The sequence below is a fragment of the Sus scrofa genome, chromosome 14, assembly GCF_000003025.6.
Source record: "Sus scrofa isolate TJ Tabasco breed Duroc chromosome 14, Sscrofa11.1, whole genome shotgun sequence".
Lineage (NCBI taxonomy): Eukaryota > Metazoa > Chordata > Mammalia > Artiodactyla > Suidae > Sus > Sus scrofa.
Window position 1 is genome coordinate 85,484,431 of NC_010456.5, and position 16,737 is coordinate 85,501,167.

At 50.9% G+C, this 16,737-nt stretch overlaps 1 protein-coding gene and 1 long non-coding RNA gene across 6 annotated transcripts in view; both read left to right on the forward strand.

Moving 5' to 3' along the window:
- Positions 780–11,963, forward strand: RGR (retinal G protein coupled receptor). Of its 2 annotated transcripts, none has more exons than XM_013983386.2 (7): positions 780–975; positions 2,736–2,842; positions 3,845–3,966; positions 7,167–7,320; positions 8,649–8,766; positions 10,776–10,889; positions 11,338–11,963. In XM_013983386.2, exons 1-7 carry the CDS (start codon positions 835–837, stop codon positions 11,467–11,469), a joined length of 888 nt encoding a protein of 295 aa, XP_013838840.1. In that variant the 5' UTR covers positions 780–834; the 3' UTR covers positions 11,470–11,963. The 2 variants fall into 2 exon arrangements, with proteins under 2 accessions (XP_013838840.1, XP_001927876.2); XM_001927841.5 differs by having other exon boundaries at positions 808–975; positions 2,686–2,842.
- Positions 13,303–16,737, forward strand: part of LOC106506066 — a 37,922-nt gene continuing 34,487 nt past the window's right edge. For all 4 annotated transcript variants that reach the window (XR_002338523.1, XR_001301050.2, XR_001301049.2 and 1 more), the window contains exon 1: positions 13,303–14,311. This is a non-coding gene — a long non-coding RNA (uncharacterized LOC106506066). The remainder of the gene's footprint in view (positions 14,312–16,737) is intronic.

The window sequence follows — 16,737 nt, forward strand, 5'->3', positions numbered from 1 at the left end:
GAACAGAGAATAACATCTCTCTTGTTGGAGGTTTACAGGGACATTGTGACCCACATGGACAGCTGCAAAAACAAAGGGCTCTGACTCAAAGAAGTTTGCAACAACCAACCACCAAGAATCAACTACTTCTCCTTTGCCTTGCCTTTAAAATGCTTTTCTGAAACCCTTCAGGGAGTTTAGAGTTTGGGGAGCAAATGCCACCTGTTCTCCTTGCATGGCATGTGCAATTCTCCGATTGGTTGATGGTGAGGTAACAGAACTCAATCCTTAGGCACTAAAAAGTCTGGAGGCTATGTGCTCATGATCATCAGGTAGATCATTTTTTTCCATTTGGTTGCAGTTTTTAGCATCTGAAAAGTTCAGGCAGTATGCCAGAGATACTATTATTGGGGTTATTCACTGAGGAGCTACAACAGAGGATAAAGGGGAGGGGACTGTCCTGGGAAGACCCCATAGGGTCCTGCTGTTTGTTACATGTGTATACACAGGCACTCAGCTTGTCAGCACCTACAAACATGGGAGGGCTTGGCTCCTGACCGGTTCTCAGGCTCAGCTGCAGCTCAAATCCCTTTTTTTGCTTCCTACCCCTCCCTTGGTTATGCAACTCTTTTCTAATTCAGCTTTCAGCCACACATCCTTTGGATTCCAGGTCCTTAATCCGATGGGGCTGAACAGAATGAGCCATTTCACAAAGGCTGCACTGTCTAACTGATGAATGGGTTTCTTCTGCCTGGGCCAAGAGGAAGATTTGGGGGGCCAGAGGGGGCAGCAAAAAGATGCCCGTGGTCTAGCATAATAACCTGCATGTGCCAGCACGTGGAATGACCCTTTATAATGGAGGGGCCTGGCTTGGGAGAGCCAGAGAAGAGCTGGGTCAGCTGTGAGAAGGGCAGAGAATGGCAGAGCCTGGGGCCCTGCCTACCGGCTTCGGGGAACTGGAGGTGCTGGCGGTGGGGACACTGCTGCTGGTGGAAGGTGAGCCAGGCAGGAGCTGGGGTGGGAACTCAGTGGGCTCCCAAAACCCAGGTCACAGCTGCAAAGTCTCTAAACCCTACTCCTTGGGGCCTGGACCCATAGAGTCTTCTGATAGCTGCACCTGTGGGACACAGCATGAAGGCTGGGAGCCAAGAGAGAGAAGGCAGGTGAAAGTCAGGGAGAGAGGGACTTTGAGATGGGGGACACCTGCCCAGGGCATGACCAAGAACCAGTCATGCCCCCACAGCCAGAAGAATGGAAAACCTGCTACAAATTTTGTATAAGATCAGGTCTCTGGTAGAACCCAGGTAGGTTCTGGAAACAGACAGCTCTGCCACCCACTATCTGTGTCACTATAGCAAAGACACTTGAGCTCTTTGACCCTCAGTTCCCTGACATTCCAAGTGGGTGGTGGTAAAGGTTAGATGGTATCAGGGTATACAGTGCTCGCCTAGATAGAAATCCAAGGATTTAAGTTTATCAATTCTTTCCTCTCCGGCGCCACCATTACTTCCACTACTCCCATTTCCTTGGCCCTAAACCCTTTCACTGTAGGGACGACTCAGGTCCCTGAGGTGAAAGCTTCAACCCAGAATCCTTAAAAGACTCACCAAGGCCAGAGGTGGGACGGTAGACCCTGGAGTTGGTGGAACCCAAGACTAGATTGATGGGAGATGCAGACCTTGTTCAAAGCAGATCCAGAAAAATACTTTTTTTTTTTTTTCGAAAAAAAGAATAGACTGTGGAAAGGGAGCAGCAGCTGGTCCTGGAGGCCCTAGACATCGTAGTCTGGCGGCCCCAGCCCCCTTTCCTCCTCCACAGGAGACCCTACCATCTAGCATCCCTCTAGGTTTTCAAATACACTTCGAAAGTTTACGACTTTATGATCTTGCACTTGCTATTCCCTCTTTCTAGAATGCTCTTCCACACCTTGTCTTCCTAGTTGAACAATCACAGTTTGAAGGCAGGATCCTTCCCAATTCCTCACTTTAGATGGCAGAAGCTGCAGCCCAGCATAAGGAGCAGCAAGTGACAAAGCTGAAATTCAAGGTTGGGTTTGGGTCCTGCTGGAGACCACCTGCTCCAAGCTCACCTTGCTGCCTGGCATCCTGGGAAGTTCCCAGCTCTACAATGGCTCTTCCTCTCCAAGGCCCTTCCTGACATTGTTCCACAGGCATTGGAGGAGGCATTTTGGAGTTTGAAAGACCTGAGTTACAGCCCCAGCTCTGCCACTTACAAGCTGTGTACCTAGGACAAGTTGGCCGGCATCTCTGAGCCTCGGTGCTTCAGCTAGAAATGGGGACGACAGGGTCCAGGTGAAGACTGAGTGAGAGGATCCACTTAAAGTGCTCAGTACCCTGCAGGGCATGTGATAAGTGCTCAGTACCCTGCAGGGCATGTGATAAGTGCTCGTCCATGATTACGATTGTTCCAGCACGAACCATGCTGTGCTTCACTAGATTTCTTCCTCATTGGCCTTCCCATCAGACTGTGCAGTGGTAGACGACAGGGTGTACAGCTCATGGCGTCTGGTGTCGGAGGGCTAGCCCTCCTTTTGGGGTGCTTGATGAGCTGCCCTGAGATGGATGCTGAGTGCGAGCAGTCAGGGGGCAGGGGGGACGCTGTTGCTGAGGCTCCATCCCCTATAGCGCCTTATTCTGACCCCAGGGGCCTCTCCAGCCCCAATGCCAGCTCTCCCCTTCCTTTCAGCTCTCTCCGGTCTCAGCCTCAATAGTCTGACCATCCTCTCTTTCTGCAAGACCCCGGAGCTGCGGACTCCCAGCCACCTGCTAGTGCTGAGCTTGGCTCTGGCGGACAGCGGGATCAGCCTGAACGCCTTCGTTGCCGCCACGTCCAGCCTCCTCCGGTACCACCCCTCTCCCCAGTCCCTGGGCTCTGGGGCCTATCTCTGGGCACTGGGCAGCAGGCCAGAGACATTCTTCCTTCCTGTAGAAAACTGTAGGGGAGCGAGAGGGCAAAATGAGCTGGGTTAAAGCCAAATCCCAGACTATCCCTGTAGAACCACAGCTGATTTCTGGAACATGGGAGTTGGACCTGATTAACAGAACTGGCTGACTGTGGGGATTAAGAATATGGGCCCTGCAACCAGGCTGCCTAGGTTGGAATCCTGACTTCTTTCTCTCTCTTTCAGCTTCGTCAGTAAATTATTAGCTAATTCATAGGGTAGTTGGCAATACTGAATTGTCATTTGTAAATAGTTTAAAACAATGCTTCACAGCTAGGAAGCCTTAAACACGTGTTTGTGAAAGCAAACAGGATTTTGACAAGTGTCTAAGACTTCCTTATGTGCAAACCACCGTCTTCCAATGTAGCCTCAGAAGGTGTTTACAGGATTGTTTTCTTAAGCAGATGGGACATTCCTGCGGAAGCTAGAGCTTCCGTATGGAAAGCTCAGGGCTGACCATGAGGGTCAGTGTGGAGTCCTTGCCCTGTTCGCCTACCCCTTCCCAGGGTGGGGGAGGGGCGACTGAAATTTCTGCCTTGCTCGGTCCGTGGGGCTGAGAGTTGGGAGTCCTGGGGGTCTACTCTCTGACCTTGCCTTCATCTGCTATGTGACCTCGGCTCTGTATCTTTTCCTCTCTAAGCCTCAGGCATGAGCTCGCCTCCCAACCAAGTTGTTCCGTATCCTTTGATGCAGTCATCTGATCACCAGAGAGACCCTTTGGTCCAACCAAGGTGCAGTGAAGGACCCAGAGACTGCAGCCCAGGCTCCAGTTTTCCCATAGGAAAGACAGATAATAAAGCCCTTTTCTGAGGAGCTGAAGGTGCCTTCCAAGCTGCTGCCAGGCAGGTGTGGGAGGAGGGCAGGCACGGGGGCAGGGTCACTGATGCCCAGTGTCTTCCACAGGCGCTGGCCCTATGGCTCCGAAGGCTGCCAGGCTCACGGCTTCCAGGGCTTTGCCACGGCGTTGGCTAGCATCTGCAGCAGCGCAGCCATCGCTTGGGGGCGCTATCACCACTACTGCACACGTATGTCTTTGGGGTCCCATAGTGGAAGGACCTCCACGTTCCAAGGGTGATCAGGACTAAGGTCTGCTCAGTGTTTCCCAGTTCAGGGACGTGTGGGTAGGTGTAAGTGTGCATGAGAGTAGGGCAGGCACTCAGGAAAGGAGGGAGTGCAGGAGAGGTGTTGAGGCCCATGCTGGAAATGCTGGCTGGCTGTCCCCTCACTGCAGCCTCAAGCAAGACAGAGGTCCTCTCTGAACCTTAGTCTCCTCCTCTGCAAGATGATTTTTGTAATCAGCCTCATAGTTTTATTTTGAAAATCAAATGAGATCATGGATACAAAAAATGCCCTTGAAGATAGGCATTGTTCAGGCATTGCTGGGAGGCAGAGAGGTGGCTTTTGTGTGTGTGCGGGAGGGGGTAACTGAGCATGTGCCTTTGCACATTACACTTTCATGGAACTTTCATCATTCAAAGCCTTCATGGAAAATGAGTGTAGCTCTGGATTTTCCAAGCTGTATTGTCAAATTCCATCTTAATATAAGCCATACCAGTGTACCACCTGCTCTGTAATTTACCTGATTTTTTTCTTTAAAGATATCTCATTTTAGTTCCTGTCGTGGCGCAGTGGTTAACGAATCTGACTAGGAACCATGAGGTTGAGGGTTCGGTCCCTGCCCTTGCTCAGTGGGTTAACGATCCGGCGTTGCCATGAGCTGTGGTGTAGGTTGCAGACACGCCTCGGATCCCCGCATTGCTGTGGCTCTGGCGTAGGCCGGCGGCTACAGCTCCGATTTGACCCCTAGCCTGGAAACCTCCATATGCCACGGGAGCAGCCTAGAAAAGGCAAAAGACGAAACAAGAAAACAACAACAAGAAAAAACTCATTTTACAAACAATTAAACATCTGCTTTAGTCTCATTCTAAAAAATGTCTGTGAAATCACAACTTCAATGTCCTTATAATTTTTAATACACATTAAATTAAAAAAGCACATTCACCCAGAGACCATATAGAATCCCACTCACCACAGAGATATATAAACATACTCTGGGGAGGCCATGGCTCAGTTAACCCTACCAGCCTGCAGACTGGGAAGCAGAGGCTCAGAGAAGTTAAGTAGCTTGCCCTGGGTCACACAGCTCTAGGAGCAGAGCTGGGAGTGGGTTTGGCATGGATGCCTCCAGAGGGAGTCTCCCCCTTTGTCTCCTGGGCTCTGCATCCTGATTTGCCTGGCATAGAAGCTACTCTGGAGTCCATGGCTAGCACAGCCTCAAACCCTGGGCATCTCTCCTTTGAAACCACAGATCTGCCCTTGCCACAGACACACACCGCCCCCTGCTCTCCACAAAGTCACATGCCTTTCTCCAAGGCAAAAAAAAAAAAAAAAAAGGCTTTGTTCTTATCCTGTCCAAACTCCTATCTGGCAGGGGAGCCCCTCCTCCCCTATCTGGCTCAGTGGTTAACAAAGCTCTTCTTCTACCACTGCTACCACAACCCTGTGCCCGAAGCTCCCTTGGACCATTACACACACGTGAACACACAAATGCACACCATCTCAGTGGCAATAGACTCTCTGTCTTTTTTTTTTTTGCTTTTTAGGGCTGCACATATGGCATATGGAGATTCCCAGGCTAGGGGTCCAGTCGGAGCTATGGCTGCCCCCTCCTACATCACAGCCACAGCAATGCCAGATCCTTAACCCACCGAGAGAGGCCAAGGCTCGAACTTGCAACCTCATGGTTTCTAGTCAGATTTGTTTCCACTGCACCAGGATGGGAACTCCTAGACTCTCTGTCTTAATATAGAGCAGTTAATCCCTGTTCCAGGGGCCTCTGGATCAAAGGCCTTCCTATGCTGGAGGGTGCAAAGGAGCAGCATGAAAACAGAGGGAAGTGGAGGTGTGAGCTCATCTACTCCATTAATGGATGATGTGTCACTTTCATCATCTGTTTCTAAAACTGCAGAGGCTAATACGCCACATTGGTCAAGGTGGATATTCATTTTTTTTTTTTTTTTCCCCACAGTTGGGGGATAGGAGGGAGGTTCTTAGTCTGCTCAGGCTTCCATAATAAAATACCATAGACTGGGCAGCTTAACAGAAGTTTATTTTTCACAGTTCTGGAGGCTGAGAGCCTGAGATCAAGGAGTCAGCACAGTTGGGTTCTGGGGAGGGCTCTCTTCCCAGCTTGCAGATGGCTGCATTCTTGCTCTGTCCTCACATGGAGGAGAGAGATCCTTTCTCTGTGTCTCTTCTTGTAAGGGCAGTAATCTCATCATGGGAACCCCACCCTCAGGAACTAATTATCTCCCCAAGGCTCCACCTCCAAATACCAGCAGATCACAATTCAACATGTAAATTTGAGGGAGGGGACATAAACATTCAATCCATAGCAAGGGGACATATCCAAGCAAATTCCATCTGAGGCTGTATCAGTGGAAGCAAAGTGCTGGGATCAGGGAGTTTGTAGACCTGCTCTTCTCTACTGATCAAACCCCACCTGGAGTCCTGTCCTCTGCCCTGGGGTCTTGTCGACAAAGGAGCACACATGCAAGGAAACCAGGGACAAAGGAGGCGCCAGGAAAAGCAATCTGAAGCCAGATCCAGGAGGACCACTGGGGAGAAAGGCTGGAGGAGGCTGTGAAGGGCATAAGTGGAGGGATCATGGAGGAGGTCAGGTCAGTGGGGCTGGTCATACCAAAGATGCTGTCAGAAGCCAGTCTCTGCCTTTGGCACTGGGATGGAGCTCCACCCCAAAGCTGAGAGTTCTCAGAGGGTATCCCAGAAGCAGAGACAGTGGCCTCCTTCTGAGCAAAAGCTAAAAATGCTGGTAAGTCCCAACTTCTGCCTCCTGCTCCCATCACCCTCACCTGAACCATTCTCCATGCTTCATTCTTAACTTGGCTTTGGGAACCACACCTGTCTCTTTGCCATCTGCTCTTTCTCTGTGTCCTCTAAAGAAGATGGTATAGGGTGTCTCTAGGAGAGCATCACTATTCCTTATCCCTTTTATTTTTCATAACAATCATCTGAGGCAGGGACCATCATTCCCATTTTGTTAGAGAAAAACTGAGGTTCAGAGAAACTCTTAAATTGCCTGAGGCACTGCGGGATTAAGCATCAGAGCCGGGATTTAGGGACATGCTGTGTGACTGTGGAGTCTTTTATTTTTCTCTCTGCCAAGCTATCCCCTCCCCTAACCATCCTCCTGTGTTCCTTTCAGGCAGCCGACTGGATTGGAACACAGCTGTCTCCTTGGTGTTCTTTGTGTGGCTGTCTTCTACCTTCTGGGCAGCCCTGCCCCTCCTGGGCTGGGGCCACTATGACTATGAGCCGCTGGGGACGTGCTGCACCCTAGACTATTCCAGGGTGGACAGGTGAGGTAGGGGAGCAGCTCCTTTCCGGGGGGAATCTTGGCCTTGAGCCTGTAGGACAGCTGTATGAGCCGAAAATCCAAATGGGGACATGTCAACACTTGCCAGACAATCTCAACTCCTTAGTCAAAATATCAACAGGCAAGCTGACAGTGAGACTAAGAAAACCCACTCTGAAGACAGGCCAAATGATGGGAATTTTATGTAAATTGGGGTACAGAGTTGGGCCCCAGAAGAGGTGCTATCCAGGGACCCATTGGCTTGTGTAAGTTAAAACAGTCTCTGGGCCCCATGGCCCTTTTGTCATCTTTAGCACTGAAAGATGTCCCAGTTCTGACTTACCAGCTTCCACAGGGAGCCATATCATTGGTCTGCTAGTCAAAGAATTAGAAGGTCTCTGCAATGGGAAGGATCTCCTTGGCACAGAGTTCAGTTCTCCAAATTCCCTGAGTTGAGCACCTGTTGTGAGCCAGGCCCTGGAGAGACAGGAGTAAACGCAGGGTGGCGCACTCCATCGTGGAGCACAGGTTTATTACTGCTCCAGTCCACAGGGCTCTGGGGAGTCCAGAGCTCCCTCTAGGGACCGCCTTGGGGAGGGACATTCATCTGCTTTAGCAGGTCATTCCTGTCCACACATAAAGCACCTGCCTTGATGACAGGCTTCCCAGGCGAAACCCATTGGAGAACCCCAAGTCTGGTCTAAGTGTCCCTCCAGGGCATTCCCCCAGCTGGTGTCCAGGCCTTCTGGCAGCCCTCCCTCCCAGCCCTCCTTAGCAGACAGCACCAAGGTGATGTGTTCTCCCCTTCACGGAATGGGATTCTGCCTCCCTGTGGCCCCCACCTGCTCCTGGTCAGCCCTCTTGCCTCCCCATGACCACTACCTGGGACCCCAGGCTGTTCTCCGGTTCTTTCAATGACTTCTTCAGTGATACAGTGTCCATCCACAGGGTCCTTCCATATCCTTGAACACACCTTGAATGATCCTTCCTCCTGGTCCACTGACATCTCCACTTAGTTTCCCAAGCTCAAGCATCCCATTCACCATTATGCTTGGAGCACCTACAGAGAGCAAGGTTGAGCCCTTGAACTGTCCGACAGCAAGGTAAAGGAGGACTGTCCCTGTCTCAGCTCCCTAGCTCCTAAAGGTTCTAGGAGGATCTAGTAGCCCCCTGGCTCCATAGGGAGTCAGCTGGGACCTGGAAGCAGCCACACTCTGAATTCTCATATTAGACCTCACCTCCAAGTGTCTAGAGCCAAGCCTGATGGGCTTTCTAGGGAAGCTGATCAGATCTGAGAGGCCATTCTGACTCCTCCCTCTCCTCTGCCTGCAGAAACTTCACCAGCTTCCTCTTTACCATGGCCTTTTTCAACTTCCTCCTGCCCCTCTTCATCACAGTCACCTCCTATCGGCTCATGGAGCAGAAACTTGGGAAGACTGGCCGTCCCCCGGTAAGGAGCCTCTCTTGGAGCAGGAGGAATCTGTGTCGCTCTCAGGAATACTGGGGACCTGAATGATGTGACAGCAATCAGGGGCTTTATGTTTTCAATGATCAAGAGAAAAATCCATCTTCAGTACAGAAAGCAGGGAGTATCAGGGCAGGAACACACCTGGACCACTGCTGGGTCTTGGCCAAGATCTAGGAGAGAGGATCAGAAATGCTCAGACTTACCAAGACCCTAGAACCCTAAAGCCAGGGTGCCCTGCCATCCTTGCCATTACACTTGCTTCTTCCGAGGGACATGGGGGATTGGCACAAAATTGTGCACATCTTAAATGCTACTTTTAAATTGCTTGGAGATGTTTTGATTTTTTGTGAGTTTTTTTTTTTTTCTTCATTGTGTCTTTTGAGGACCACACCTGCAGCATGTGGAAGTTCCAAGGGTAGGGGCCTACACCACAGCCACAACCACGCCAGATCCGAGCCATGTCTGTCCACCTACGCCACTGGTCATGGCAAGGCAGGATCCTTTAACACACTGAGCAAGGCCTGGGATCAAACCTGCATCCTCATAGATACTAGTTGGATTCTTAGTCCATTGAGCCACAAGGGGAACTCCCTAGAGATGTTTAATTTAATCACAGGCACAGGGTGTTACCCATGCCATAAAATCTCACCAGCAAGCATATTTGTCCAAGAAAAACAATGCTTCAGATAAGCCCTCCCGGCCATTTCTCAGTTTCTGCATTCATATTATCTTGCCGCAATTTTCTTTTAACTTTGTAATCTGAACAATCTCTAGCAGAGAGTCATAAGCAGCACCAAAGACAAAACAAACACAACAAACCCAGATATTAATGTAACTTGATGTGCATTATGTCATTTCATTTTTGCACCAACTGTCTGAGGAAAGAAGGTTTATTATCCCCATGTCATAGACTAGAAAATTGAGGCTGAAAGGGAATCGTTAGGTAAGCAACTCAAAGCCACACAATTAGTAAAAAGATTTGAATGAAACCCAGATCTGGGACTCCACCACCCAAGTGGGCAGTCATAGTGCATCCAAAAAATCACTGTTGAGACACTTCATTTGCTGTTTTTTCCTATGAATTGGAAAAGTACAAATCAATTTTAGCTGTGGACCCAGGTTCTCTTGAGTCAGAAGGAGGGTCAGGGCTGTGCTGCTCTCCTGCTCATCACGGCTTCAGAGGTTGTCCTCTGCACTGTGCCAGCCCCTAGCCCTGCCAGGGGGTCGCTACACTTATCGGAGGTTAAATCAGCCGGGAAAGAAGGCTGCCACCCTGATTTTCTCATTTTTCTGGGTTGACTTTAAACCATCTGTTCCAGTAGCATCAGCAGGGGTCTCCACGCATTATCTCAGGGGCCCTGGGTGTGAGCTTAAGTAGCCTTCTTTGTTAAAGGGCCACAGGGTCGGTGAGAAAATAGACACTGATGTTTAGCTTCAGAATTTTAACATTTGAGTGAGGTGCGGAGTGGGAATTTAGCAAGTTCCATCTTGAAATTAGAGCTTAAGTCGTGCACTCTCCTGTGGCCACAGGTAGGACTGCATCACCTGCTGCCTAACTATCTTACTTGTTGGGAAAGCAGCCCCTTTGAACTCAGGACAGATTGAACTACCAGCGGCTGCTACTGGCGAGCTGGATCAGGGACTGAGTTGTGAGAGCAGCTCAGCCTGAGGACCCTCAGGAACACAGCCACATTCACGGAGCCCTGGGTTTCTCAGAGCACAGACCAGGATGGAAGCTCACTGTCCACCCTAGCCCCCACCTCCAGGCAAGGCAGGCACTACCAGGTCACTTTACAGACAAGGTTACTGAGGTCAAGTAAGCTTGAACAAGAGGCCTAAACAGACCAGAGAGGCATCTGGTCCCAGGTTCCCTCACAGGCTCAGCATCTTCCCACAGCCCTGCAGAGGGGCAACCTGGTCCCTGGGCTTCCTGGGGCTGCCAGCCACCTGGAGCAAATCGATGCCTCCCTCCCATGCCTGTATCTCCCCAGGTGAACACCATTCTGCCAGCCAGGACACTGATGCTCGCCTGGGGTCCCTATGCCCTCCTGTATCTATATGCAACCTTCGCGGATGTGACCTCCATCTCCCCCAAGCTGCAGATGGTATGATCCCCTCCACTACCCAAAGCCAGAAGTCTCTCCACCTCTGTGCCTCTATTTCGCCTCTTTCCGGCTTTCTGGCCTCCAGTATAATCTCTTTCTCTATTCCTTCAAACGTTCAGAACACACTGGGTATTTGCTTACACCCCTGGCCACACAGGGCCACTGCCTGACATTACCTGGGCCTTATGTGAGATGACAGGGACAGCCAGACAGACAGCAGCCACTCTGGGACCAGAGGCTGAGACTGGCACCCAGGGAGAAATGGAATTCCATGCCTCACCCACCAGCTAGTCAGAGAAGGCTTAGAGGCTGCAGAAGGAAGCCAAGACAGATGCTTGGCAACTGGGGACACGTCGGAGTGGGGTTAGGGGACTGTGGTCACCAAATGGAAGCAGAAAGAGGAGCAGAGGCTCTGAAACTTCTCTCCTGGACATTTCTGTCACAACAGGTGCCGGCTCTCATCGCCAAGATGGTGCCCACGGTCAACGCCATCAACTATGCCCTGGGCAGCGAGATGGTGCACAGGGGAATCTGGCAGTGCCTCTCCCCACAGAGAAGAGAGCGGGATCGAGAGCAGTGAGCCTCTCCAGGGAGGAGGGAGGCTGCACTGAGCCCCTCACAGAAGGCTGTCCCGGGAGTCCTGCCCAGTTTCAGACACTCAAGTACCATCCCTGATAGCCCTGCTGAGCCTGGCCCAAGGCCGGACACAGGGGATTCGGAGAGAAACCAGGTTGCATGGAAGGAGCTGGTACTTGGGAGCCAGACAGACCCGAGCGTTGGTTATGGCCCTCCACCCGGAGGCTGAGAGACCCTGGGAAGTCATGCTCTCTGAACTGAGCATCCTGACCCCTGATGGAAAGACGTTATTAACTGGACTTCGGGTCTGCCATGAGGCTTGAACATGCTAGTGTGTACTGAGCATACACATAGAAGCTGCTCATTAGAACAGCTGTTAGGACTCAGAGTCTTACATAGAAAGGGCTGGAAGCCTTAAGCTTACTTGTGGGAGCCGGGCCTAGGCTGCTAGCATTCAAACACCACTTATTAAATCATGATCTAGGGCATTTGTTTTCCAGCTTGAGAGATGTGACAACAGTAATGGTGACTTGACTGTGCAGAAAGGCCCAGAACGTTACTGAGAACATGTGAAATGCTCACTGAGAGTAGCCACAGCACCCATCAAAGACAGCTAAGCCCCATGTTGCTTAGTTGCCAACATTAAGACATCAGGACAACTTATTTAAAACTCCAGACTTGTGAAGATAAGGTGCCATCAGCCAGGAGGAGGCTCCACGGTGACAGTTTGAGACTCAGGGGGCTCTGCTCTTTGCCCAGGGCACATGCTCCCCCATCAGCTGCACCTCTGAGTTTAAGACACTAACTCTGGGGTCCCTGACCCTGGATGAACAGCTGTGCCTTCCACAGAGTTGGAGCTTCAGGGGCAAGAGGTGTCAGGTGCACACAGGTGGGACTCGTGGCCCTAGAAGGAAATGGAGGTGATTGGCATAGGGCTGGCAGGCTCTCCAGAAGGTCTGAATGGAGGGGCAGCTGCTTCAGGCACCGTGGAGACAGAAAGTCTGAAAGCCAATCTCACCAAGCTGAGGAGAGAAAGAGCCATGTCCGCAGAGGGGTTAGGGTGGTCATGAAAAAAGCATCTGGGGTCCCTGAGGACCAGGACCTGCCCTGCTAGTTTTGCAGATGCAAAACATCAGGCCCCGGAAACATGTAACTCGCAGGAAGTCTGCCCAAAGCAGAGGCCAGTTCAGTCATTTTGCAAAACCAGGTGGGGGCAGGGAGGGGAGGCAGCCTTCCCACAGCAGTTTCCTAGACCACGCCCTGTGCCCGGCACTGTGGAGACAAGATGCCACTTGGCCTCAGTCCAGCGCCCACACAGGGTCCTTGTCTTCCGCCCTGGAGTGGGGCCTGAACCGACACCCCAAACGGCCTGAGTGGGACTCCAAGAAAGCGATGCAGTCTGGGGCCCAGAGACGCTGATTCTGTCCCCATAGCCCACGGATCTTTATATTGTCTTTATTGAGGACCCCCTCCCCCACCTTCACGTCACCATTAGAGACACCAAGGTAAAAGGGAACACACTGAGAAGAGAGGGGAGGTGACCCCAGACTCCAAGAGAGAAAGGCTGGAAGGTGACAGGATGCTGCAGTCACCCGGCAAGAGTGGCCCTGGCGCCCAAGCAGTTCACGCCCCGCGCGGGTGCTCAGAGGGGGCGGAGGGAGGCTAGCTGGGCGTGGCCAAGGACCGCTTTAGCTGGAGCCCTGCAGCCCCAAGTCCGAAGCGGAGCGGAAGGCCAGCTCTAAGCCTCTCTGGGATCAGCAGGAGACGGGAGGGACTGACATGACCGGCGGGGCGTCGCGGGGCGGGGCGGTGGGGCGGCGGGGCGGCGGGGCACGCCCAGAACCCTGCCGGAAGCCGTATTTTCAGAAGCCCCAAGGCCGGCCGCAGCCCTGCGTTCTCGCTCGGGGACCGGCTTTCGGAAACCTCGTCACTTTAAGGTTTTTCTGCCCATGTTCGAAAGTATTGTGCACTCTGTGCGCACGGCTCCTCCTCTCTCTCTCTCACCAGCCTTCTGGCATCCCCCCATCCCGCCCTTCCAGGGTGGCCACCTCTGGGAGCCAAAGGACAGGGAGTAGCAGAGTCCCACGTGAGGGGTTCCTGGCACAGTAACCGGGCGGGTAGGGGAGTCAGAGCCGCCCAGCCCTGGACCTCGGCCAGCTCCCGAGGACGTTCGAGTCCAGCCCCCTGGAACCCAGAATCTTCTGGGGCTGGCCGTGCTCTGTGCACTGCCCCCACTCCACCCTCACCGCCGCACCCTGGGTCGATTCACAGCCGCTACCTCTGCCCATTTCCTACGAGGAAACGGTATCACTTTTCAGTCAGGAAAACCTGTGTGAGTAAAGAGGTTACTTCCGCCTCCTTGGAGCACTGGTTTCCTGGCCCCTTCCGTTGACCTGATTTTGGAGACAGGTCCTTCCCCAGCCTCCCCTCAGGCTCCTGCCAAGCGACGTCTCACCCTTTCTCAGGCACCCAGGTCTCGTTCCTCCATTCACTCATGTGGCCCCGAATGCCGCCTGGTGGGGAGAGTGGTGGCTCCCCCCATGCTTCCCACAGACACAGCATACAGACACACCAGCACCGTCCGCCCCCTACGTCCTCCTTATGCCAGGAAAACTGAGGCCACATGGTGGTGAAGGAAGAATGAACCAGGAGAGAAGTCCCAGCCCTGGAAAGAAGAGTGAAAACCGCAGAGACAGCTGCTGCCCAGGCCACAGACCTGAGGGCTCAGTGCTTCCTCACTGGCCCGAAGGGACCCGCATAAGCCTCCCCTTCAGGCTTCACCAGAACTGCAGGCCAATTGGCATCAGCCCATATGGCGCCACCAAAATGGAAGAGGCCACCAAGAGGTGAGTGGACAACCAGAACTAGGCAAGCACCAGGCTCCAGAAATGCCCCCTCAAGCCATCTGTTTTTTATTTGTGAATTCAGCATCCACTTGATCCCCTAATCCTTGCCGCTCTCATTTAGCCCTTGTTCCTCTAGTCATTTGATATGTATTTAATGAACCAGCTGCTATGTGTCAAATGCTGCACTGATGGGTGATACAGGGCTGAGATCCTTTGCGGTTACATCTGGAAAAGTCCATGGCCTCTTTATTGCTCCATGGCATTTGTGAGTGAAAAAGAGGTGCTAAAGTGGCTGAGAGGTTAAAAGTAGAAGTCAAGGGAGCTCCCACTGTGGTGCAATGGGATCAGCGGTGTCTTGGGAGCACTGGGATGCAGGTTCGACCCCTGACACAGTGGGTCAAGGATCCGGCATTGCTGCAGCTGTGTCGTAGATTGCGACTGCAGCTGGTATCTGATCCCTAGATGGGGAGCTCCATGTATTGCGGAGGAGCCAAAAGAAAAAGGAAAAAAAAAGGTAGAAGCCAGGGAACCACTGTGTCCAAGTAAGTGGACTCAGGCACAGTCGTAAAGGTTATCAAGATTACCCAGAAGTTTTCTTCTGAATCTCTGCAAGTCTTTATCTCAAAACTAAACTCTTCACTCATTCTAGATAAATTAAACATGCCCTCTGAGCTTCACTTGCTTCAAGGGCATGTCTCAACAGAATTGTTCCCCACCTGCTTTCAGTCCACAGGGCATTTCAGCCTCAAACTAATTTTGCCAGGGGTGGGGGTGGGGGGGTTCTTTTATTTTTTTTCTCTTTGACTTGGTGACCTATATGTCACAGTGATTTTTTTACATGTAACCTATAGAAGAGGAGGGCCCCAAGTGTGCACTAGTGTGTGGAGACTAGGCTCCAGCCCTGCCACCCTCCACTCCCTTTACTGGGTGGCCTGGTTAAGTCAAAAGCCCTCTCTGGCCCATCCTTCCCATCTTCTCGGTCTGAGTGGGCTCTCAAAAGCGTAGAAGCTTTTCAAACGCTATCAGAAGTCACATTCTTTTTCAAGTAAGATGTTTGTTATAGAGCATATGTTTTGTGTCCCCCTCAGCTTCATATGTTAAAGCCCTAACTCCCAGAGTGTCTTATGTTTGGAGATAGAGCCTTTCCAGAGATGATTAAGATCAAATGAGGTCAGAGTTCCCTTTGTGGCTCATTGGGTTAAGAAACTGACCAGTATCCATGAAGATTCCTGGACTCTCTCAGGGGTTAAAGGATCCAGCCTTGCCATGAGCTGTGGTGTAGGTCAAAGATGCAGCTTGGATCTCACGTTGCTGTGGCTGTGATGTAGGCCAGCATCTGCAGCTCCAATTCGACCCCTAGCCTGGGAACAACAACAACAAAAAAGAAATAACCCAATTTAAAAGGCACAAAATTTTTCTTAAGAGTGCCTACCATTCCAAGATCCATTGACTTTAAAGTTTATATGAGATCTTCCTAAAAGAAGTATAAGTAAATTGAAAAATATGCTCCATCCCACCCCATCTTCTTGCTGGGAAAGATGGCTCTGCCTGTTGATAAGTGGACCTGAATTAAAGTAACAAAGTAGTAAGTTGTCTCTGATCTGTACAATCCCTGGCTTCCTCCCAAAGATCACCACTGGTACAATTTTCCTGGGAAGATGAGGGACTGTGTGCCTGACTGATTCAAAGAAAATATAACTATGGCCCTAAGCTATATTTTCTTTTTACTTCAATGAATTTATTATATTCATAGTTGTACAACCATCATCACAACCTAATTTTAGAACATTTCCATCCCAGTCCATCCCTCCCCCACCCCCTCACCCCCACAACCTATTTCCTTTGGTAACCATAAGTTTTTCAAAGTCTGTGTTTCTGTTTCTGTTCTACAAATAAGTTCATTGTGTCCTTTTTTAAGATTTCACATGTAAGTGATAGCATATGACATTTGTGTCTTGCTGTCTGACTAACTTCACTTACCCTGATAATCTCTAGGTCCATCCATGCTGCTGCAAATGCCATTATTTCGTTCCTTTTTATGGCTAATATTCCATTGTGTCTATGTACCACATCTTCTTTAGCCACTTCTCTGTTAATGGACATTTAGGTTGCTTCCATATCTTGGCTGTTGTATATATAGTGCTGCCGTGAATATTGAAGAACATGTATCTTTTCAAGTCATGATTTTCTCTGGATAGATGATCAGGAGTGGGGATTGCTGGATCATATGGTAATTCTATTTTTAGATTTTTGAGGAATTTCCATACTGTTTTCCATAATGGTTGCACCAATTTATGTTCCCACCAACAGTATAAGAGGGTTCCCTTTTCTCCATACCCTCTCCAGCATTTACTGTTTCTTGACTTTGATGATGACCAGTCTGCCTGGTTTAAGGTGGTACTCATAGCAGTTTTTTTGTTTTGGTT